Genomic DNA, 24,448 nt, shown 5'->3' with positions numbered 1-24,448 from the left:
TAACAGTGCAGTAAACGTTTTATTACATATAAAAAAGACAAAACATTTGTTTTTAAACAAAAACATCTCTTGTGATGAAATGCACCTGTAACGTCTACATAGTCCTTTTTTTTAAATCTTTCCTGAACAAAACAGGATTTTCAAACATTTTGGGCAACTCATACAGCATGGCATGATGGGAGATGAGAGGAGCAGACAAGAGACCCAGCTCTCATACTGTAAAAAACAGAAGTCTATACACACCAAAAAGAACTTATAAAATACTCAGTCTGACCCCTAAACAGTCTTTCCTTCACTCCTTCCTCCTGTCATAGATGCCAACAACACTGGTCATCCACAGTGGAAGAGGGATCTTAATGTTTAAACTACCAAATACATACATCTGTACAAGTTATATATTCTTATTCCATTATAATATATACAGTTAAAAAGTCTTATCTTCCTATTGGCTGGTACATCCGTCTATCCCAGGACAAACACCCAGAAGGAGGATTCCAATTGGTAATATTTATTATTCCCGTTTACATACAGTAATGCTTTCTTCTGATACAGCTCATAAAGTAGGTAAATTACCCCACCCCCTTTATAGTTTTCAAAGTAGTGTTCCCTAATAGTAAATATTAATACCAAATAATGACAATATAGTTAGAGTACATTGTATAGTAAATCCATACTGTATGTATACAGTCAGGTTTCACACACCATCCTATATCTTTTTTTACATATCAGTAGTGTAGTAATTGTAATAGTGATTTAATACATAAATATCACTTATTTTTTACAAACTATGTTTATTTGATTCAATTGGCTCTGTTCCTTTGCAACTCAACATTTTGTGTTGGCTTGCTCTAAGTTGGAAGCTAAATGAACGGAACACATCTGATTGTCTCTGAGCAGAACATCCAAAACAGCATGCCAAAACGATTGGCTGAGGATCAAAGGACGAAACAGGCAGGACATTGTGATTGTGTGTGTCTGTGTCTGTGTCTGTGTCTGTGTCTGTGTCTGTGTCTGTGTCTGTGTCTGTGTGTGTGTGTGTGTGTGTGTGTGTGTGTGTGTGTGTGTGTGTGTGTGTGTGTGTGTGTGTGTGTGTGTGTGTGTGTGTGTGTGTGTGCGCGCGCGTGCGCGTGTGTGTGTGTGTGTGAGAGAGAGAGAGAGATAGTGTGATGCATACTACACCAGAACAACCAACATCAGTATGAAAAATATTGAGGATATTGCAACACGATGTGGGGAATTTCTGATTGAGGTCTGGAGGTTTGCCCTTTCTAAAACTACTGGGGCTTCACTTACTTCACTGCTGACATAATGAACTAAATTAATGTGGAAACAACGCAGAACATCTTAAATTAATGTGGAAACAACGCAGAACATCTGACGATCGTCTGACCAGTCACAGTAGCCAAACTAGTTTGGTTAGTCACAACCTTTCGGAAGCACAGAACACCCAACGTTAGTTCTGATCCCGCCCACCCAAACCTCTGAATGATGTCATGTAGTTTTGGACCGGCCGAACCAAACAGACGTTGGTTGTTCTGGTGTAGTATGGATTGGGCTTCAGATGGCCTAACACAGAGCAGTCCCAGTAGGACAACAAAGTGTTGCATGTAGTGGTACAATAACATGCCATCCATGTCTCTTCAAACTCAGTAACAGTTCTCAGGTCAGTGTGGACAATGGCAGCAGTCCCCCCCCCCCCTTGTAACAAACATCTGGCTTCATCAGCATAGTACAGTTCCAAACTTCTGTGTGTGACGTGCCGAGTCAAAAGCAGAGGGAAAACATTGAGGTCAACCAAAAAGGATGAAGACTAAAGTTTGACGATTATTTCCTCTTATTTACCATCAGTCCGACCCACCTATGAATCATTTTCCTTCGGCTAACTTTCTCTTATTTTCTTCTCCGTGGCGAAGTCCTGTTACCCGGGAATTCCCTCTGAACTCCCTCAATCCATTCTCTCCCTTTCAGGACTCCTTGCCCTTCTCCAAAGAGCTGTGGATCTTGTCAAGTGTCTTTTTGATGCGAAGCGCAGTCAGCCTGGCTGAAGGGTTCTGGTACCAACACTCCTTCATCAGCTTCACTAAAGCAGATAAGGTCTGAGAAAGGGAAGGGCAGATACAGATTATATTATACCATACTCTAAGTGAGCAAAGCATGTCATGAGAAACTCAAGTGTTACAGCTGGGGTAATATTCCACAATAAATGACCAGAGAGGAGGTCCATTTGAACTATATAGATTTTTGTCTGGACATTTATGGGAAATGGCTGACTCAGTCGCAAGAACAAAACACAATCAATTTAGCTATGAAATAACTGTCACACTCACGTCTCATGCCCTCCTATGCCAGAGTAATAGAAATACAGGGTAGATATGTTTTGGATAAGATAAATTATATAGCAATGAATATGTCTTTTCAACTGGGAGTGACTGCATGTGAATGTACACTTACAGCATTACAGGACATAGCAGACAGTTATCTAGTGTGACATAAATGGGAATCTTGTGCATCTCTGTTAAGGAACTCTTTCTCTGACCACCACACCACCCTTGCACGTAAACCATAAGTGACAGAAAAGCGGAAACATGTGTGCCATTGGCCCATTGCTACTTACAGGATCAGAGAACCAGCGGTTAGGGATAAAAGGCCTCTGCTGCTCCACACACACTACCTTCCTCATGTCCTCGAAGCTGGGGTCATTTGGCACCTGATCATAGAACGGAGGCTTGTACTCTTCTACAATACCTGAAAAGAGATGAGATGTCAGAAATAAAGATTTTATAATCTTGGTAAAAAGAAGACCCCATATCCTGGCCTGGGCCATAGCTCAGTGGTCCAGGCACCTTGGCTGGCAATCCAGTCTGGCAGTGTGCCGTGGGTTCGACTACCGATCCCGACGGCCTTTACTGCATGTCTTCCCCCTATTTCCTGTCAGCCTACCATCTGTCCCTCCATAAATAATATAAAATAAAGGCGAAAGCCAAAAAAAGAAAGAAGACCCCGTCACCCCATATCCACCAGAGGTCTGTAAAAGAAAACAAAACCTGTCATGAAGTTCCTGAACGATGAAGAAAAGCATGGATCTGATTGAGTGGGAAATCTGAACCGTTTCAGCAGTGTCTAGCAATTAAACACTGAGGCCCTCATTTATCAATTGAGTGTAAAATCTGTCACAGATTCGAGTGTAGGTTTCGTAGTACACCCACGTCCCCACGGCATTTATAAAGTGAGCGCAAACACCTGATCCTTCCTTAATTTCGTTCCGACGTTAATAAATGTGACGGCTGAAATCTATCTGGCACGCGCTCGTTTTTGCGACATGAAAACATGCAATACGACCATGGAAACCATGGTTACCATGGTAACCCTGGCTGGACTTGCTGCCCCAGCTCTCATACACACACACACAGACGCACACACGCACACGCAAATAAACCTGCATGAATTAAATAAAGCTGTAGGCCTACCCTGTCTGTTTCTCCTCTCGCTTCGCTTCCCTTGCTGCCCGCCTCACCCCCCCCCCCCCCCCCCGCACACATGCACGCACATATCGCAATTTGCAAGCAGCGCTCATGCAAAACACTGTTTAAATGGCTTAAATCAAGCGCGATTTTAATTGTAAAGTTGGAAATCTCCTACAAATTTCATATGACACACACATCGTTGATGTATAGGTCTATTCATTTTTTTCCTTTCTTTTTTTTTTTACATGTAGCCCATATACATACAGTTTTATATTAACATTTTAGGAGTGAATACATATTATGTTTCGATGCCTTTGGCAGCCTCTCAGCTGGTCAAACAATGCTGCTCCGCTGTTCTACGACAGAAAAACAGGTGAGGACAAAGCGTACGACAGCTCCCGACCAGACGTGACTTTTTGTCCTACTCAAGTTCAATTTCAAGCTTTGGCGGAAATGGTAAATGCCGAAAATGTCGGTAATTTCGGCGTGCACCCATATTATGGCGTACGCACGCACGGTTGAGAAATGAGGGCCTGAAGCTTCATCTTAAGCTCAGGTCAGTAATTAATACAAAAGATTAATACATCTTTAACCTGACTCCGCCAGATGGTGGCAGTACCGAGTTCACAAGTTCACAATCCTGGAGGTAGGATTGACTATTTTGAAAAACATTTTAAAATAGTGTAAATAGCTGATCCACAGTACAAGCTCACAACGTGCCAATGTATATTGGCTATTTTCACTCTTTTAAAATGTTTTTCAAAATGGTAAAAAAAATGTCAAAAATAAAGTTTAGGGGTAAGAGGCAAGATAGGGCCCAAGGGGCCAGGACTTTTATTTACAGGTTTCAGATGGACACGTCTTTCTAATTTGATTTATTTAAATAAATAATGTATATATGTAATGTAATGTAATGTATGTTAAATAAAATAAAATCATAGGGTTACAGGCTACAGCAGTTAGAGAATTAACAGAATAAAGTCACAAGACTCATTTCCATCGTGGTCCTCTAGCACATCAAGCACAGATCTAAGGGTGGCTGCGGGGGCAGTGTCTTAAGGGCCCAGGTAGGGCCGAGACTTAATTTTCAGGCCCGTTGAGAACATAGATATTAACCCATTCTGACCTGAGATCAGATTCATACGAGGTTTCCGCCGGACACACACTGGTCCTGATGAACCCATTCTGACCTGAGATCAGATTCTAAAAATGTCAGTCGCTCTTCGATTTTTCAAAAATAGCAGACCTACAAGCTCGTATCGCGCCACTCGGTGGCGCGATATGAGCTTGTAGATCTGCTATTTTTCAATAGCTAAAGCATAACATGATGCCAACACCAAAATGGGTGCCCGTTCAGAATGGGTTAATATAGATGTCTCATTGGCCGCTGCAGTTCATTGGAGCGACCTGATTGGACTACCGAACGTCCCCTTCCGTTCTCCCGTTTAGCTTCCGCTATGCTTCGCAAGGAATCTCAGGAAAGCTTGCCAATGCAATCCAATCATGCATCGCCATTGCCTCCCGACGTCCCAGAGCCAGAAGAGGCTACCTTTATATGTCTATGGTTGAGAACCGGATGCCGGGCACGGCTGCACTAATAACTTTGGGGCGGGCCCGTCTAGACTTTCAAAAGGGAATCGAAGAGGAAGGACGGGTGGGGAGGAATCAACATAATGGAATGTCAGAACAACAATGTCAGCTCCATACATGGAGATCTAAGGGTTTGAGTTTTGAGGTCAGATGTAGAGTTGCTGGCCGGCTCCATATATGCAGATCTAGGTGATAATCCAGTCTTCTCCATGTATGGCTATCTATCTAGGGTTTGATGAGGTCAGTGTCGAGATCTTCATATACGGTATGGAGATGGCCATATGATGAAAATAGTAGATTTTAATGTAAGAATCAATTAAAAAAAGTTGAACTTAATTTTTTATTCAAATTGGCTTAAAGACAGCTTTTGGGGATTTTTATTTTTATTATTTTTATTATATATTATTTTTATTATTTTTTATTTTTTTCTAACCTATAATTTCAGATAGCGTGCTAAAATGAGTAATACACTGTCTGGATGTCATCTCTTGAGATTAAAAACGGAGTAGTTCTGAAATCACCGTGCAGCAATGGGAATTAAACGGGTGAATGCAATCAAGATACATTTTTATTCATGCAGGACTCGACATCATCATGCAACACGTTTTCGTTCAAAGGAAGTAATTGCAATTAGATTTTTATTGACTTTAAAAAAATACACACAAATGGAACGTCCATTGTTAGGTATATATGATGACCACGGATCTAAAAGTGGTCTGCTTTCTACGATTATAATCGTACCCCCTAGGTTAGGGTACGGCATCTGCCATCTACGTTCAAGTTTGTGGACAAACTCCATATATGAAAGTGGCGACCGTCAATTTACCTTTTAGTATTGCTCCGGTTGCTATGGAGAGCCACCGTCCTCAACAGCTGGGATTTTTTAATCCAGCTCCATTTAGCCTCCATTATAACAGGATTTTCAAAGACTTGTATCTCTAAAGCTTCGAGCACTGTCCATGGTGAGCTGTCGTGCATCCCGGCGATCGTAAATCATTTTTGACTTTGTCTCGCATGCTGCGGACATGTACCGGTAACTGTTTATGACGAGAGCTAACGGCTAACAATCAATGTTCTCACAACAACAGCCCCCACCTCACTGAATAACCCGGAAATTAAACAAGGATCGTAGAGTGAGAGCGGACGGGTGGCTTATAAATGGTAAATGGTGCATTTATATAGCGCCTTTATCCAAGGCGCTTTACATAGATTGTGCATTACATTCACCCATTCATACACCGATTGCGGCGGAAGCCATGCAAGGTACCAACCAGCACATCGGGAGCAATTTGGGGTTCAGAGTCTTGCCCAAGGACACTTCGACATGTAGACAGGAGGAGCCGGGATTCGAACCGCCGACCCATGGATCATTGGACGACCTGCTCTACCTCCTGAGCCACAGTCGCCCCGTATCCAACCGATTCGAGGGAGTGCGGTGCCCGACATTATGACTCAGTTATTCGTCAGATTGTTATAACATAGGTGTGAGGGCTGTGTAACAACCCGACTTCTAGATGCGACTCTAGTAGTTAATAGCAGATCTACAAGCTCACAATGAAAGATGACACATTGTGAGCTTGTACATATACAGTAGGTTATTTTAGCTATTTTTGTGGGACATCGTTGTGCAACAAAGCCTGAGACGAATCGATTTAAAATTACACAATGACTCATTGATATAGAATAAAATCCTACTAACCATTGCTGTATGTGCGTCGTGCTATCTCCCACAGCACCAGCCCAAAGGCCCAGATGTCCACTCTCTTGTAGGCATCAAAGCAATCTGTCTGAATGGTCTCGTCCAGCACCTCAGGGGCCATGTAACGCTTGGTCCCCACCTTGGGGTTGTTGCCCACATCCAGTAGGTTATCTGCCTGGGAGTGAGTTACAGCTAGACCTGTGTGGAAGCAAACAGGTTGTCAGTGTAGTACAAAAGCATTGACATTTTGATTGGGCAATACAGCAAATGATTGCGTGGCATGTAGGGGTGTGACTGATTTGGGTTATTACCTAAGCTGTCACCATCTATGTTTACCCTAGGTTTCAAAGCCATCATTTGAAAATTAGGCTTTATTTAAAGTAAATATATTTTTATGTTATGTACTTTTTATGTACAATTCCTAGGCCTTTCTGTTCATAGGTATAGATATTCATAATTAGTTTACAGTGTTGCTGAAACGTTGATGGGAAGAGACAGCGTAACTCACTTTAATTATTCTGAAATCCTGCATGCTCCACGACTGCAAATGTTTCAATATAAACCCCCCAGTGCTTTAGTTATGGAACTTGATTATGAATGTTCAAGTGCAAGGAGACTGAATGCTACGAGGAGAAGGAGGGATTTCCTACCTCCTTGCACCGTTATTGGACAGACACTGTCTTAGTGTTCATAAATGGGCCAGGGCCGTCATTACCAGTACCACAATCCATGTGGGGGCGCATAAATGTGCATCAATCTTACCAAGACGACACACAGAAGTTGACTGGCAGACAGTCAATAATTAGCTGCTATTTACAATAGAGCCCGACCGATGCCATATTTTTGGGTCCGATGCCGATTTTGGAGAGACCTACACCATCGATGCCGATACGATGCCGATGTTTTGGACCGATGTTTAGTAATCAATTAAAATAAAATAAGTTTTTTGTTATTCAAGTTAACAATAGAATACATTGAATACATTTAAATAAAATGTTTTTGGATTTTTTTTCAAAATGAAATGCACTATATATGCCCTCCTATATTCAGCTATTAGTGTAGATTTTCGTCCAGACAATTTTATGTCATAGTGTCTGAGCAAATAGACATGTTACATCGTAATCACCATTACATCACCTAATCAATATGAGTTAGACTTTAATATATTAGCGCCCCTCACTTCACACAGGTGTGATTTTGTAGTTGTATGTAGGATAGGCTTAAAAAAATAGAGCAGTCATACTATTAATAGTTTGTTGTGGCTGAAATACACAAGGCTGAAATACACAGCATATCTCTAAATAGCAAATAATGTACAAATGCCTTTTATACATTTAAAATTTTGTGGTTTAACCTGTAAACCTTATAGAAATGGTAACCTGTTAATACTACTAGTCCTTACCCGTTCTGAATATATGAACAGCAAATGATGTTCAGTGTGGGTAATGTGATAGGGGGGGGGCGGTTGTTTACAGATGGTGTTGTGAAGTTGGGTTGGGCACAAAAGTAGGCTAATTAAACGTAAGTTTAATAAGGAAATGCTGTAGTACAATCATAAGTACACCATTGATGTGTGATGTAAATTTGGTGGTGATATTCTGTCTATAAATGGAAGTTATTGAATTTTTTCGTTCACGTTAACATGCCCCCATCAGAACTGTCAGAGCTGGCTTTCAGGTGCCTGTGCCACGCAACCCGCGCGTTGGCTGCGATGCTTCCCAAAGAAGAAGTTATGTCGACTGACGCAAGAGTAGCTAGTAGTATCTGGGTCCAAGTTGTTTTTCCCGTGTGGGTCTGTTGCGCAGAGAAATGTGTCCCAGTATTAATGTGTGTCTGTCCCAACATGCATTTCACTGGTGGTGACACGTGATCAGCGGGGAGATGTTTTTTATTGTAACGCAAATTAATTAAATTAAGATGAATGTTACTTTATTGTATGCTGGTACACCATATCTGCTACCTTCAGGAAGGAGATAACATTTTCTTCGTGGCATGTTTGTTGTATGTAATATCTGACCATATGTAATGGTCAGATATCGCTATCACTGCTACGAATTATTTATATCACGGGTTGTGAATGATCTCCTCTTAGGATACGATTGATAAAGGGAATGTAATGAAAATAGCCTAAATAAGCAAGCAGAAAACAGTCAGAAACAAAACTCACGTTAACCTTTTATCTCAAGTCAAATGAAGGAATCGACAGTATTTGTATAAATGCATGGTAGGGAAATGTTTTCATGGCTAGGACTGTAAAATGTACACTTATTAGCCCACAGACCCCCATTTGAAAAGTATGAAAGACCCCAGTTTGACATGCAGCATAGAAAGTATGGACTGTCGCACAGGTATTCCCAAATGTACAGTGTGGGTAATGTGATGTAATAGATCATATTATTGATATATGTATTTTGAGGAAGAATTGCTTTAATATAGACTTGTTCACTGGAAATGGAAAAACAGTACATCATAGTCATATATAGAACTGAAAGTGTCAAACAGTCATTGTCATGTTAGTAGTGTAGTAATTGCATTTATGTATGTATATACCGGTAGTTTCATGGGCAAATGTGGTTATTATGTATGTGGCTTGGCCCAGTGAAAGAGGAAATGTTCAGCAGTTCAGTTTGATGGTCAATGTGTTAATATTTCTTTGTATACAACATTGTTCATGTCGGTACGTTTGGTGTTGTCCTCCTCATTGATTAGCAAGATTCGGAGTTGCTGGGGGTTGCCAACTCTGCTTGCTGCCACATAGAGTTGTCCATGTGAAAAGAAGTCTTTCACAGAGTATACACCCACTCGTGACAGTGACTGACCTTGTGACTTGTTAACAGTCATGGCAAAGCAAGGGCGTACAGGAAACTGTTTGCGGGTGAGTGTGAAGGGGAACATATTCTCAGACGGTGAGAAAGGTATCCTAGGGATGAGTAGCTGGGCGCCGGCATGGACCCCAGTTACCAGCTCTGCTAGGAGAAGATGTGGGCGGACTTGCTTCAGGATGTAGCGTGAGCCATTGCAATGGCCATGTACTGTGTCAAAGTTTCGCAGTAGCATTATGATCATGCCGACCTTCAGTGACAGGCGATGTGGTGGCATGCCTGATGGACAAAGTGTGTTGAGGAATTCCACTGGGTACTGATGGTTGTCATGTTGTTCCACAGAATCCACACTGTGGAAGATGTGCTCCTGACCTGGGAATTTGTGGGCAATGTATTGATTGACTGTGTCCACTTCTGCATTGGTTGGGCAGAGGATTGCTCTCTCACAAAGCCACTGATGGTCGGTCATATTGTGTGCAAGGTTGTGAAATACCCAGTCGACCATTTCGTGCAGAGTTGATCCTGGCATGAGAAAGCGATCCATTATTGTGACTGTAAATTCTCCCTTATCCTGAATAGTGGGGATGTTCCCCTCGCCCAGATCAAGCAGAAACTGGTGGAACAAAGTGTCATCTTCCATGCTCCCTGCTGTTGCATGTGTTATGCGCATGTTGTTGGTGAGTTTCATGGTTTGAACATGGTTCCAGAGAGGGGAACTCTTCAGGCATCGTGAAATTATCTGAGGTCGTGTGCCATGGGGAACGACTGGTAGGATCTGGCGCCAGTCTCCACTGAAGATGGTGGTAATACCTGAGAGTGTAATAACAAAGTTGCTGCATTATAGACAATTATTATGGAAGTGATACTATATTGTGTTTCTTTTGTAGTTGTGTTTGTCTTGTAATGAAGATTGGCTGGCAAAGGTGTTGGCAGCTGTTATTGTTGTACATAAAAAGGCCACAATATAGTCATTCATGCCGTCAGAATGTACAGTAATAAAGTGTATACGTTTGAATGAAGTCTTACCTCCAAATGGTGAGTTAGGACAGTCCCTGAGTTTCCGGAATGTGCGGTCGGCAGCTTCAACAGCACGGCGATCCATCATGGACACCTCATCAATGACGAAGAGAGAGCACCGACGGATGAGCTCTGCTGTACTGGACGTAGTACCGATAGCACACATTGACTCCTCTGTGAGTACAATGGGACACTTGGTGCGGCTGTGAAAGGTGGTTCCTTTTGGAAGTAATGTTGCAGCAATTCCACTTGAGGCTGTTGCAAGGGCTACTTTTCCATCTGCACGCACAGATTTAAGGATGAAGGTAAGTGTGAAGGTCTTTCCAGTACCCCCACTTGCATCAAGTGCAATAAGCTTGCCACGGTTGTTCTGAACACTTTCCAGGACACAATCTGCAACTGCTCTCTGTTTGTCATTTAGAAGGTGTTGTGTTGCATCAATGTAACGCTGCAGCTCAGGAACATTGTGTTGTGTCTCATGTCGGATGTCATGGGGTTCGGTTTGTCGAATGAGATCACGATTTGGCTGAGGGAGATTGAAGTTGATAGTGAGGTCATATCCATATCGTTCAAGATGCTGCTGAATCTCCAAAAGTACCTGGTTGAGTATGTTGTCATTTGGTTCGGTAAGGCCTGCAGCATGTGTGAGGTCTTCTGAAATGGAATGGTTGTGTCTTTGCCAGAATTGAATGTGGTCTTTCCTTAGTACAAATATGAGTATGTGTGCGAAGATCTCACGTAGCTTAGGGCCAAATGCAACCAATGCTGCTTCTTCCATAACCATGTCTACTTCATGGTCATCCTCACAGATGCCTCGTGCAATGCAGGCAGCAGCGTATGTGTCATGCACAACTCCATTAACAGAGCGAAGGTCGTTGTAGCAGGTTGGACCTTGAACACGGTAGAGCAACATCCGCATGAAGTACAGGTCAGTGTTGTGAGGAGTAAAGGCAAGTACAGGAATGCGCCCAATTGTGTCAGCCAGTTGGTCTTGGTTATGACCACCACTCCTTCTCTGTTTCCTGCGCTTGAACGTCTTGTTGGTGAAGGAGAAATGCTTGAAGACGTCTGGGTAAGTGATGTGTCTCTTATCAGGATTATCTTGCATTGCTGTGAAGTAGGCTGTGAGAGTTGTATGCGGTGGTCCGGAATCAATGAGGGCCTGGGCATCTTCGTCATTGTTGAAGGTGATGAGTTGCTCTCCTTCCAAATGGATTGCCAATTGTTCAACAGGTGGATATTTCTTTTGGATAGGGAAGTCATAAATCCTCCAGAAAGCTTCAGAGGCAGTGATGTAGCGTGCCACCTCATATTGTGTGATTTCATCATAGCGATCAACACTGACCATGCATACGTCGGGACCTTTGTCAATGTATTTGTAGAGATACTTGACTGCAGTGACAGAGCACACGACCTCAACATTGATATGAGCCTCATATCTGAGAGATAGGTATGGGTTAAATGGAACAACCCACTGGTTGGTGATGAGGAATTGTATGCCACCCCTGCCAGTCTTCAAAAACGAACAGCCTGGTGCTCCATGTGTTTCTTCTCGACGCCTATATAAAGGGTAGGAGCTCTCAGACATGGCTGTGTCTGTCCTGTATTCTTTTGGGAATCCTTTTGTGCACTTGCCCTTGTCCATACAGGAAGAAGTCATGTTCAGTGCACCACATGGTCCATGTATCATGTTATTGGCGATCACACGATGCAGTGTAGGGTTAGTGGTGGCATCGGGGATTTCTGCGGATACAATGCGGTCAATGTCAGCAGGGACGCGAGGCTTGTCAGCAGGAAGCAGCGTGAACAGTGCATGTGCATGTGGGAGTCCGCGTTTTTGTGTTTCTTTGACTGTGACATATGCATCTACACGACCAAAGATTTGTTGGTTATATACGTCGTTGATCATCGCGTTCCACTTCATGTGGAAGACCCGTGCAATGATGTCAGGGCGGTCGTGAGGCTGTTGGCCTGGCAGAAGTGACTGGGTTATTTCCTTCCATTTTGGATTACAGGTCATAGTGATGAATAAATCCGGTTTTCCTTTTTCACGAACGATAGCCATTGCGTCTTGGAACTGGTGTGTATACCAACGTGGTGATCCGTAGAGAGTAGAGGGTAGTATTGTGATCCTTCCTGGAAGGATGGCTTCATCAGATGCAATGGCATCTTGTACACATTTGTACTTTTCTGCTTTGAGTGTCTTCTGATTTTTGCGCATGAATTTTAGTCTCTGGCCCTCAATTTTCACTTGCTGATCACATACAAACTGTTGGCTCAGTTTCCCTGTAAGAAAAATAGTAAATGTAAGACAATGTCATGTTGTAAATGCAGGGCTTAGGGTGGAGGCAAATGCAAAATATGTGGAATGAGGGTATGTGAATGGAGGTATTGTACTGCGTAGTTGTAAGTGTGGAATTAGGTACATTACATATATGTGTTATGTGAAGTACCTGCACGGAGGAACAAATTGAAGTGAGTTGCTGGGTCACGTAGTTGAAGATGGTAGCGATAGAAGTCTGTGGCAGTGATCCCCTGTCGACCACCAGGTAGTCGTTGATTGAGTGCGAGATGATAGCCATAGTTGCCTTCAGGGTAGAGCAGTACATAACTGAGGGGATCATAGAGTGGGTGAAGAGGGTGGATCCGCTTTGGCCCACCACTCCGAAGTTGTATCTGTACGTCGATGGGTCCAAACTGTTGGTTTTCTGTAGCTCCTGGAACAATGACAGCAATGTCTGTGCCACTTGGGAGGTTGACTGTACCTGTGTGGAGAGGGGGGAGGGTGTTGTGAAAATTGTCTCTGGAATGAGTATAGTAGCTGTAGTAATGTCTGTGAAAGGTTGTATTTGCGATATTGTGATCAAGGATGTGTAGTGTCATGTGGAGTGGTGTAGCGAATGTGAAAGTGTTGTGAGTTACAAACCTGGGTGGATGTTCCGTGGAGCGTTGGCACTGAGGTTGATGTACATCTCTGTAGCAGGATCTTTAGCAGCAAGTTCTGCAGCTGTTTTAAACTGTTGTATGAGAGGGTTACAGTTGTGCAAAGCTGCCTGTGCTTGTTCCAGTAGGTGTTCGTCGAGGTTTTGGTTCGAATGGTGTGCTCTGCGGTTGCGTAGTTCATGTTGTGGATCATGCACATAGATTTGTGCAAAACAGGGTATAGCAGAATCGGATTCAGGAAGTAGAGGGCCAATTGTATGATACATCTTGCCTTGAATACGCAGGGTTGGGTTGAAGCCAGGTTCTGGTTGGGGTTGTGTCATTCCAATGGAGGCCATAGCCAGAGCGTTGTTGTACCTTCTGGCATCTCGCACAAACTGTGGGTTTAGAAATAATTCTCTGATGGTCTGTGGAGGTTTGGGAGGGATTGAACCTGGTTTGGGGCTGTCAGGGTCGTAACGGAGATCGACACGACCATTGGAACAGCAGAATCCTGGTCTCTCCTCTTTCCAACAATATGCGCCACATGCTGAGCACTTGGAGCATTCGAAAAGGCTGACTGTGCCGAGTGTGTGTGTGGCATCATACAGAGTCTCATCAAAGTATTGCATGTCATCAGGACATGCTGTGCGACGTCCTTGTTGCGTTGTTTGAGCCAACCTCTGAGAGTACAGTGCTGCGCGTGCAGTAGCGTGTGCAGTAGTGTCAACACGCTGCCGGTGGTCATGTTGGGCAGGTGTTTCAGCTGCGCGGGCAGTAGCTTGTGCAGTAGTAGCAGCACGTCGACGGCGCTCATGTTGGGCAGGTGTTTCAGCTGCGCGGGCAGTAGCTTGTGCAGTAGTAGCAGCACGTTGACGGCGCTCATGTTGGCCAGGTGTTTCAGCTGCGCGGGCAGTAGCTTGTGCAGTAGTAGCAGCACGTCGACGGCGCTCATGTTGGGCAGGTGTTTCAGCTGCGCAGGCAGTAGCTTGTGCAGTAGTAGCAGCACGTCGACGGCGCTCATGTTGGGCAGGTGTTTCAGCTGCGCGGGCAGTAGCTTGTGCAGTATTAGCAGCACGTAGACGGCGCTCATGTTGGTCAGGTGTTTCAGCTGCGCGGGCAGTAGCTTGTGCAGTAGTAGCAGCACGTCGACGGCGCTCATGTTGGGCAGGTGTTTCAGCTGCGCGGGCAGTAGCTTGTGCAGTAGTAGCAGCACGTCGACGGCGCTCATGTTGGTCAGGTGTTTCAGCTGCGCGAGCAGTAGCTCTTGAAGTAGCTTCAGCATGTAGACGGCGGTGACGTTCGGCAGGTGTTTCTGCTGTGCGAGCTTGTTGTTGTGCGTTTGTCCTAGCACGCCTTTGCGTGTCAAGTGAAACAGTGTTTGGGGTTGTTGTGGGGTTCATTTTTTTCTTTTTCTTTTTTGTGCTGAACTTGGTTTTCCGCTTTGGTCTAGTTTGTGTATTTGGGGCACGGGGAGGAGCAGTAGCACTGGTGGTGGATGGGTTAGGGTCGCCTTTGAAGTCAGCAGGTTCTGAAATGTGTAGCATTCATGAGTTATTAATAGTGATGGAGAGAGTTGTGTGCATGATGACATATTTTATGGTTATGTTGTGAATGAGTTTAGTAGCAAAAATGCAGTACAGGGGATAAGAGGAGTAGTTACCTGTGGCCAGAGGCCTTTCCAATGAGGGGAAGTGTGTCGTTGTGTGGTGACTGTCCGCATGGTGCTGACCTGAGAAGGTAGGGATGAAATGTAAATATTGTGTTATGAGAAGTAATGAGAACATGTCATCTGTGGAAGGAAGGTAATGTGATACATGTAGTACGGTATATACAATTTGACTGGGAGAAGGAGAGTAGTTTCTGGGCAATGTGTGGGCAATGACACACACAAACACACACACAAACACACACACACACACAGCAGGGGAGTGGGGGAGGTGTGACACTGGTACACACACACACACACACACACACACACACACACTATCTCGATCTTCCCTTACATTTCAATGTGCTGATAGTTGCACATGCAGTCACACACACACACACACACACACACACACATACAGCAGGGGAGTGGGGGAGGTGTGACACTGGTACACACACACACACACACACACACACACACTATCTCGATCTTCCCTTACATTTCAATGTGCTGATAGTTGCACATGCAGTCACACACACACACACACACACACATACAGCAGGGGAGTGGGGGAGGTGTGACACTGGTACACACACACACACACACACTATCTCGATCTTCCCTTACATTTCAATTTGCTGATAGTTGCACATGCAGTCACACACATTGGCAATACATCACATAGATAGAAGTAGTCATCATCACATGTGTAAGCTAAGAACGTAACAGTGGTGCCTTGCTATGCCTTGAACTGAAGTCTATTTGCATATCAATTGTTCCACCCTCCACAGGCAGGAAGTCAATCTATGGCTGAGAAGACAGTGATTCCAAATTCTTTTGAGTGATATTTGATCTGATATTATCTTTAGGGTCTTAAAATAGACCACCTGGGGGTTTTGACCTTCCTGCTTAGCAGATAAGTGACACTATGCATTTTACGACACACACACACACAGGGACAAAGGTGAGTCCCACTTCAGCGACGTTTAACATATTTTGCCATTTTTATAAATTGCAGCATTTAACTCCAATTTCATTTTATATGGTTATACTGTGGTTATATTCATGTAGAAAACGAAGAAGAAATTATTATTATAACTAAAGGTAGCAAAATAAATTAAAATAAAATAAATAAATAAACATTCATACTACATATTATTTTGGCTATATGAAATCTATAATAATTCTGCCAGTTTTAACTGTTAATAAAGGAGGTAGGCTGTGAACAGCAGCACACATCATCATCATTAGCAGATGATGATGTTAGATTTAGAAAATAGGGTTGCTAGTATTTTCTGTTGCCCTGCAGTTGGCTTTGGCACTTCTTTTTCGGGGGGGGGGGGTGGGGGGGCGGCATGTTAATCTGTGATGGCACCGGTCCACAACACACAACATACAACAGTGTCGGCGTTTGTTACACAATGTGTTTCCCATTAAATCGGGTATACTCCGTTTATGCTCAACAATGTTCCCGTCTTTCTGTCGGAGGCTGCAGCGCCGTGTAGAGGAGAGAGTTGCGACAACCCCGTTCACTGTTTATTCACGGAGCTTCATGGGTCACTGAACGGTATGTTGTCGTCACTCTCTCTCTCTAAACGGCTCTGGTCTACAGGCTGCGCTCGCAGCGCAGCGCTCCGCTCACTACTCAGCGCTCTCTCTGAGCAAGATGGTGGCGCCCGTCAGACTATGTTGTTACAAATAGTACAAAGATTCTTACGTGGATTTTATCGCACACACACACACACACACGGGGTGGAGATTTTGTCATGCCTGCGGTCCTGAGTGGAATACGCTTTGCAGTTAATGTACACGGGTTGTTGTCGTCACTCTCTCTCTCTAAACGGCTCTGGTCTACAGGCTGCGCTCGCAGCGCTCCGCTCACTACTCAGCGCTCTCTCTGAGCAAGATGGTGGCGCCCGTCAGACTGTGTTATTGTTAATAGTACAAAGATTCTTACGTGGATTTTATCGCACACACACACACGGGGGGTGGGGATTTTGTCATGCCTGCGGTCCTGAGTGGAATACGCTTTGCAGTTAATGTACACGGGTAGTGCGTGCGTGAAGTAAATTGTGAGGTAACTTGTTCGATACACAGGCATGCAAGCAAAGAAGCAACATGAGACGGAATGCTTACCTGTTGCGTTAGTGGTGGACTGGTTGTTGTTGGTACGGGCAGGAGCGCGAGTGAGACACTGACGCTTTGCATTGCAGCTTCCAGAAAGTGAAAGTGATGGTCGTTTTGTTCGTGGCATGTTGTTTGATGTATGTAGTAATTGTGTCGAATCGATGCGTAGGCTACTGTTACTAAGGTGGAGTGTTCGCCTCAACCCTCATTCGCCTGTCCATGCAAAGGACAGTAGCCAGATGGGGAGGGGCCTGAGGTGGTGTGTGTGGAGCAGATCAACACACACACACACACACGCGGCGCCAAATTGTATAGGGCACTCTTTGTTGTGTTGCGGCGGTAGCTAGAGGAAGCATGCCAGTGGGGTAACGGTGAGAACGGTGGCCTGTGATGCAGGTGTCGCTAAGGGGCGGAGGTGTGTGAGGGTGCGAGGTTAATTCACTAATAAATTAATTAATAATCATTAATGTGTCAAATCGAAAAAAGGGCTCCGTCACGCCCTCCATATTCATATGGTCAATGCCTGTGTGAAAAGTGGGAGCGATTGGTGCAGGCAATGAGGAGATAATGAGGAGATAAAATGCGGTCGGACACACACACACTCACAGTCACACACACTCAGACATTCGGTGAATTATAGTTTGATGGTTAATTATTATTATTATAATTATAATGTACCCCTAAAGTCAGTGATGTAAATAGGTTTTAAAAATAAATAAATGGTACATACGGTATTTGGGCTTTTTACTTTCACTTTAATAAAAGGTACTGCTGTAATTCAGTAGCATTTCAACTGAAATGCTTTCATGAACACATAACTAGGGACAGACATCAGAAAGGCCTGCCGCCTAGTTCACACGTACCAAACACCAATCAAGCAAATGTTTGGTCGTTTTTTAGGACCACCACAATGCTTTTCCAATGGGAGTCACATGGTTTGATCAAACATTTGTGTTTGATGAGGGGGGAGGGGCAGAACACCACCAGCAATCAGCAATCAAACACAAATGTTTGATCAAACCATGTGACTCCCATTGGAAAAGCATTGTGGTGGCCCAAAAAAACGACCAAACATTGCTTGATTGGTGTTTGGTACGTGTGAATGAGGCCAAAGACAGACTAAATCAGTAGATAAATGACTGACCCAAATCAGCGATGCAGCAGCGCAGCTCTTTAGTGACAAGGATGTTCTTGCTCTTTAGGTCACGGTGCGCGATGGCCGGTTTCCCTTCCGTGCCAAAGATCTCTGTGTGCAGGTGCACGAGGCCACACGCTACCGATGCTGCCATCGCCAGGCCCTCTGATGTCTCCACGGCAACCCGCTGCAGGTAGTCGTACAATGAGCCGTTGTCATGGTAATGAGTGATGAGCCACAGCTGGGTGCTGGAGTTGCGAGACGTCATGTCAGACGCCATGAAGCCTGTGAGCAAGGAGGAAGTAGTAGGGTCAATGGAAGGAATGCCAGGAAGGAAGGGAAGGGGGGAAATCACTTAAGGATTATTAATGAACGGATGACGGATAACCTTTCATACACTGTAAATAAGGAAGTGAACGGCTGCGCGCATGTGCCAAACATGTCCGGGAGCTCTGAGCATTGCCTAGCTGTCAAAAAATGATTTTAGCGATCCCGTTTTATATCATTAAAAACCTAAAGACCTCTCCAGACGTCTTGGGCCTCCTACTGGTGTAATTATAAAGACATGTGGGGACATCCTGGGCATAAGTGTTAAATAACGGAATGGGAGTTTAGTCTGAAACGGTTTAGTCCTCTGGCATTTGCCAGCATGTGATCTAAAAGGTCAGACAGATGAAACTGACATTTTCATGTAGTTTATGCAATCTAAGTCACATATTTTAAGTCTTGGGTTGTTGAAAAACTGTTCCTTAGTCACCTGACCCGTTATGTATGTATTACTAACCCAGTATGTTTTCATGTCTGAGAAGCACTGTGTTGTAGATCTCCGTCTCCCTGAACCAGGACTTCTCGTCTCGCGATGAGAAGATTTTAACAGCCACATTCTCCCCTTGCCACTGGCCCCTCCATACCTCTCCATACCTCCCTTTGCCTAGAAGAGAGAGATGAAAGAAGAGACATAGCAGGAAGGAAGAAATAAAAGTTATACAAATGGAAATACATTTTGGAGATGACATAATCGATATGCCAGAAATAAATAAAAGACGATTGTGAATTCGTAATCTCAGATCCGCCATCTCTCCAGATTGATGTCATAATCACTTTGAGGACATTCCGTTTCATGCTGTTATTAAACCTGGTCTTGTTTATTTAAATTACATTATTTTATTTGTTATTTTATTATAATAAAGGTCTGGACTTGATGCTCAACGTACCTACACACTCCACCAGACTTATCTGCCTGGCCACCGTTCTTTGGACAAGAAAGGGAAGCCCAGAACCACTGCCTGACGTGCATGAGTGGTCCAACAGGTCCTGAGGACAGAGAAAGCCACTCTGAACATACTGTATATTTCTAAGGCTCAATCCTTCCCCGTGCTGTAAAAATTGAGCTTTGCCAGCTGCACATCAGCTGGCAAACATCCATAAATCAACTGTAATAAGGAAAAGCTAAAGTGCAGCATATCATTAATTTACTCATCTACTGCGTAAACTCAACAGAAAAGAACGACTATCCATTTTTATTGCAAACCTCTTTGAATCTGAATCAATACAAACTGTACATGGTAGCTCTGTTTTTCCTTACCGCTAAAGTGCTGTCTCCTACATTGGAGGTGATGAGACCATCTATGGCTCCCTGCTCTGTGTCAAACTCCTGCAACCTCTGCAGGCGGCCATGGTGGAGCCTCCTGCATGCTAGAATGGACACTACAGACAGCAGAGCCAGAACCACCACAGGACCAAGCACAAAGAGCGCCAATGTCTCCACGCGATACCGCACTGGCTCACCTTCTGGGGCTGTGGGGCAGAAGAGAGTGCAACAAAGTAAGAGAAATGTTTTCGGAGAATAATCAAGAGTGGCTTGCCGCTTAACAACAATTGAGAGAAATAAGTCAAAGACAGAGAAAGACTGATTGCTGAGTAATAAGTATAAGAGATCTGTTACATGTTGCGGAATGAATTAGACTATTACAGAAGACAGTGTTATTGTCGCAGTAGTTGGAACTACAGATCGGTTTGACTGTAGAGGCCTGTCATGCCACCATGTGGAAGGAAAGACAGTAAAGGGGACATTGTATTGTCATCCGACTGCAGTTACTGCACACACCCATAGAAGAATGTTTCTCTAGACAGTAGTCATTAATATAATTACTACTGTATGTTTTGCATATTTTCACATAAGTAGAAGCATTAAACACGGTTTCATTCCTACCTGACAGCAGCAGAGGCATTAGTGATTTTCTAGTGGTATTGCGGTTACACATGTCCTCTGCACAGCAGATGATGGCCTGGTGGAGGGAAGGCGGTGTGGAGCAATGGAACCGGATCTTCTCTGGCCCTTTGAAACATCCTTGCTCAAACACCACCCCACCACCGCTGCTCACTTTCACCGAGGAGAAGCAGCTAGCACCATTGCACTCGCTGGCCTGCAGGCACAGAGCTGACACAGGGCTGTCACACAAACACACCAGCTGCCCATCTGTAAGGGAGACGACAAACAAAGACTTAAAGAGTACAGCTTAATAATGTAGTGATTGCACCGTCTGAATCGCAGGGCAGTGGGCACTACAGAGCATGGTGTGGACGCCCCCCAGCTTTCATTTAAATGAAAGTTACTCAATGGAGTTTGAAGCACCCGGACGTCTGCTGCAAGTACCCCAAATAGCTCGATTTTCAGATTATAGAAGCATGTGCAGTAGCGCTTTAAGTTTAAATGCTTAAGTATTGCATTCTCTGATGTGGCCACCAGGCGACGGCCGCTTCACTGTTCTACCAAGGTTCTGGGGGCTTGGGATTCTGGAATGGCCCTGCAAATCGTTGGAGGTGAGCTTCCCTCCCTCCAGGACATGCATATGCCAAGCGGATGATCAAAGACAGTTAACACTCCAGCCCCAATCTGTTCACACTGCTACTATCAGACAGGCGATACTGCAGTATGAAATGCTGAATGAACAGACAGACAGTTGTTACAACAGCGTGAATTCCATTTGTGTCCGAGCATAGGCATGGTAACTACTGTCCTCCGAGCTCCGTCCGAGGTGGATATGCTGGATGCCTGGAATCCTGGATAGTCTGATGCCAGGTTACTCCGTGGTGAGAAATAGTATTAGTATTAGTAAGTAGTATGGTATGATACAAGAGAACGCTAACTTGTAAGTTTTATTTTTGTAGAAAACTAATATTGTTTATGCCGTTTGCTTTGAAGGAATAATTGATTGAACATGCACGCCATAATATGATTTGGGTGTGTTCTAAAATAAAGTGTTTGTGTTGAAACATTATTGTAATATAAAAAGGTATATTTTCCCTTCATCTTTATCCTTTTTAGTGTAATAGTATTAGTTTACTATAATTAGATTAATACGCGATAATCAACACTAACACTTTATTTACCCAAATCATAGTACAACATACGTATTCAATCAAAGCAAACGGCAGGCATAAACAATACGTTTGCCTCTTCTACAAAAATAAAACATACAAGTTAGTTACAGGGCTGCATTCTGTCGCGTGTGCCAAGCTGTCATTCTCTTGTCGTATTATTTATTTCTCAATCTCACCACGGAGTAACCTCGCGTCTTGGAGGACAGTCAAGACGGGCCGTGTCAGTAGACCAATCACAGGCAGGCGGGGCGTTACCATGCCTATGCTCGGACACAAACGGAATTCACGCGTTACAACAGCTATGCTGTCGCCATGTCAGTCTTACATGCTCCCACTAGTACGTTTGGTACTCTCACTTCATGTATATGACTGTAAATGCATTCCCATACATTTTAGAAATATTTATTATGAAGTAGGTCTTGAGCTGTACTACAGAGGCTGCCTGTCGAAGGTATAGTGGGAGTTTGTTCCACGCCGTTGGCCCGCAGAAACAGAAAGCTGCTTTTGTAGCCAACAGTGGAGTACCTGAGGGGCGGTTTGGGGACATATTTAGGCAGGCAGTCATATAGGTAGCCGCAATTTGTAACAATTTGTAAATTATCCTTTTTAAATGTGCCGAGCTTGTTTTTCAGAAAAATCCAATACTAAAAATAATCACAGAAAGTAGCTCATAACATCTCTACGGGGGATTTTTATGAAAAACAAGCTCGGCAGATTGAAAGAGGATAATTCAAGCTTGGACTACAGCTGCAATGTTGGTGAGTTTAACGTTGTTTAAGACAAGCAGATCGCAAACACAAATTGGATGAGTGAGGAGTCAATGGAGGGTATTGCAACTCTAGATTCATCACATTATAAAAACATCTAGAGTTGCAAATTGCGGCTATCATATAGGTATGAAGCTGCGAGACCATTGAGACTTGAGAACTTTATAAAAACAACCGGAAGCCAATGTAGTGAAGCTAAAACTGGACTAATAATTTGTTCTCTTATAGCATTATAATACTAGTAATGGGTGGTGGCCCCTTGCAGTTTTCTAAGCAAAATGTTGAAGTCTGGTAAGAGATACCTGGATTCAGAAATCTAGGAAAAGTACTGAAGCAAAAAAATAGTATACTGCTGTAGGAGTCAATAGGACACTTCTGGTTTGCAAGTTGCCCAGCCCAAAGCACATGGGCCCAATATCTCACCTGGCCAATGGCCATGGGCAGATTCCATCTGGGATGAGCAGCATATTTTGTTTGGATGTTTGGATTCCCTCGTGGGAGACCCACGTTTGAATGAGTGTAAGTTGCCTCTCTCCAATGGGAGAGGACATAACACCTACAGATGGTTGCTTTAAAATGTAACTGCAATTTGTGGGGAAACTTGCACGAAAACAATCTCCCACCCTTGTATACCTGGAGTGAGAATAAATTAAAGCTGAGCTGAGAAGAACTACTGTAAAAGCCACCATACCTGTGTCCTCAGCCAGTGTCTGTAAAGACAGCAGCAGGGGCAGAAGGACTTGGACAAGGCAATGACCCATTTTTCCGTGCACTGTGGGGAGAAAGATAATGACAGAGGAAATAAAGGAGATGGAGGGACTCAGCTCGTGTAGGAAGTAGGATGTTGTCTGTGTAATTAGATTGCATCGCTCTCTATCGTTTCTAATGAGCCACAGTGATGTGGGAAGTCAGGACATATACAGTACATACATGTCATGCAACCAATGTCACCAGAGCTAACACACAAACAACATTAGTGGTACACATCTGCATGAATTCACCTAGACAGACATTGGACTATGTTTGGGCTAATGCAGCACCATTATTCAAAATATGTCCCTTTGGTATGATATCACCTTTCACCAATATATGGCCAAATGATGTCATGTTCGCTGCTTCACCGATATCAGGAGTAACGTTAGCTATAGTCATCCCATTCCTGGGGCATTTGGCTGTCTTCCTATGCAGGCTAGCGTTAGCTTTCTGGCATTGACTGACAACATCTTGGGCTAACATTGCCACGCTCAATGTCAAACCCCACTCTGACGTTAGCGTCGTGTAAGTAGAGTAGCATCAAGTCTGGTCCAGCTCCATATGTTCTTACTGGATGTTACAGAGTTAGCTCTTGCTAACAGGCCATCAACAACAACCGGGTTTTATTGCTCTCTCCTGCCGCCTCCCAGGCGCCAGCAGGGCAGGGAGGCAGGCGTCTACTAGCCGCTAAGCTAACTCTTATTGCACAAGACGCAGCAAAGCCAGGGACTTTTGTTTGTGTTTGTTTTGTTTTTAATCATCATAGCATGTCCTTACCTGGCACAAACGTAGTCCGGTAACTAACTCATTATTTTCTGTCTGTATAATTCACAACATGCACGCAGTCTTAACAATGTTATTGGTAAGGCTGTAGAGCAGAGGACCGGCCAGCCCACTGATGATGATGATGACCCACCCACTTCACAGAGAGTAGAGATGTGACGTTCGTGAGCGAACGGGGGGTTCTATTAGTAATGTCCATCCATAGACACACAAAACAGGAAAAATAAAGTATTTCCTACAGATTTAACGTCCAAAAATATAAACTAACCCTTTAAGCTACTGTATGTATACAGTCTAATGCCAAGGATTCAAATTCGGGCCACCCGCATTAAAG

At 43.9% G+C, this 24,448-nt stretch overlaps 2 protein-coding genes across 2 annotated transcripts; both read right to left on the bottom strand.

Annotated features, from left to right (window-relative positions):
* On the bottom strand, positions 1-24,230 carry acvr1l (activin A receptor, type 1 like). The gene is made up of 10 exons (XM_083791780.1): positions 24,109-24,230; positions 23,270-23,350; positions 20,640-20,906; positions 20,013-20,224; positions 19,642-19,741; positions 19,212-19,358; positions 18,437-18,712; positions 6,754-6,951; positions 2,615-2,745; positions 1-2,096 (listed from the first exon to the last, which is right to left on the bottom strand). Exons 2-10 carry the CDS (start codon positions 23,337-23,339, stop codon positions 1,965-1,967), a joined length of 1,533 nt encoding a protein of 510 aa, XP_083647906.1. The 5' UTR covers positions 23,340-23,350; positions 24,109-24,230; the 3' UTR covers positions 1-1,964.
* LOC310878109 (ATP-dependent DNA helicase PIF1-like) lies at positions 9,200-10,682 on the bottom strand. Its single transcript, XM_083792226.1, has 2 exons — positions 10,602-10,682; positions 9,200-10,385 (listed from the first exon to the last, which is right to left on the bottom strand). The coding sequence occupies exons 1-2, from the start codon at positions 10,678-10,680 to the stop codon at positions 9,388-9,390; spliced, it is 1,077 nt and encodes a 358-aa protein (XP_083648352.1). The 5' UTR covers positions 10,681-10,682; the 3' UTR covers positions 9,200-9,387.
* Positions 24,231-24,448: the final 218 nt, after the last annotated feature.

The sequence above is a fragment of the Protomyctophum parallelum genome (assembly GCF_964188405.1).
Source record: "Protomyctophum parallelum genome assembly, chromosome: 20".
NCBI classification, from domain to species: Eukaryota; Metazoa; Chordata; class Actinopteri; order Myctophiformes; family Myctophidae; genus Protomyctophum; species Protomyctophum parallelum.
Note: the sequence above shows the minus strand (reverse complement) of the source record. Positions and strands in the feature narration are given on the sequence as shown.

Bases quoted from the DNA above. Each gene is read 5' to 3' on its own strand.
- LOC310878109 (XM_083792226.1), bottom strand. From the start codon at position 10,680: ATGATGGATCGCCGTGCTGTTGAAGCTGCCGACCGCACATTCCGGAAA. The intron at 10,386-10,601 runs GTAAGACTTCAT...TTACACTCTCAG, and splicing joins TCCTAACTCACCATTTGGAG to GTATTACCACCATCTTCAGT.
- acvr1l (XM_083791780.1), bottom strand. From the start codon at position 23,339: ATGGGTCATTGCCTTGTCCAAGTCCTTCTGCCCCTGCTGCTGTCTTTA. The intron at 6,952-18,436 runs GTCAGTCATTTA...GCTTCCACACAG, and splicing joins CTGCTGCATCGCTGATTTGG to GTCTAGCTGTAACTCACTCC. The intron at 2,746-6,753 runs GTTAGTAGGATT...ATCTCTTTTCAG, and splicing joins ACGACGCACATACAGCAATG to GTATTGTAGAAGAGTACAAG.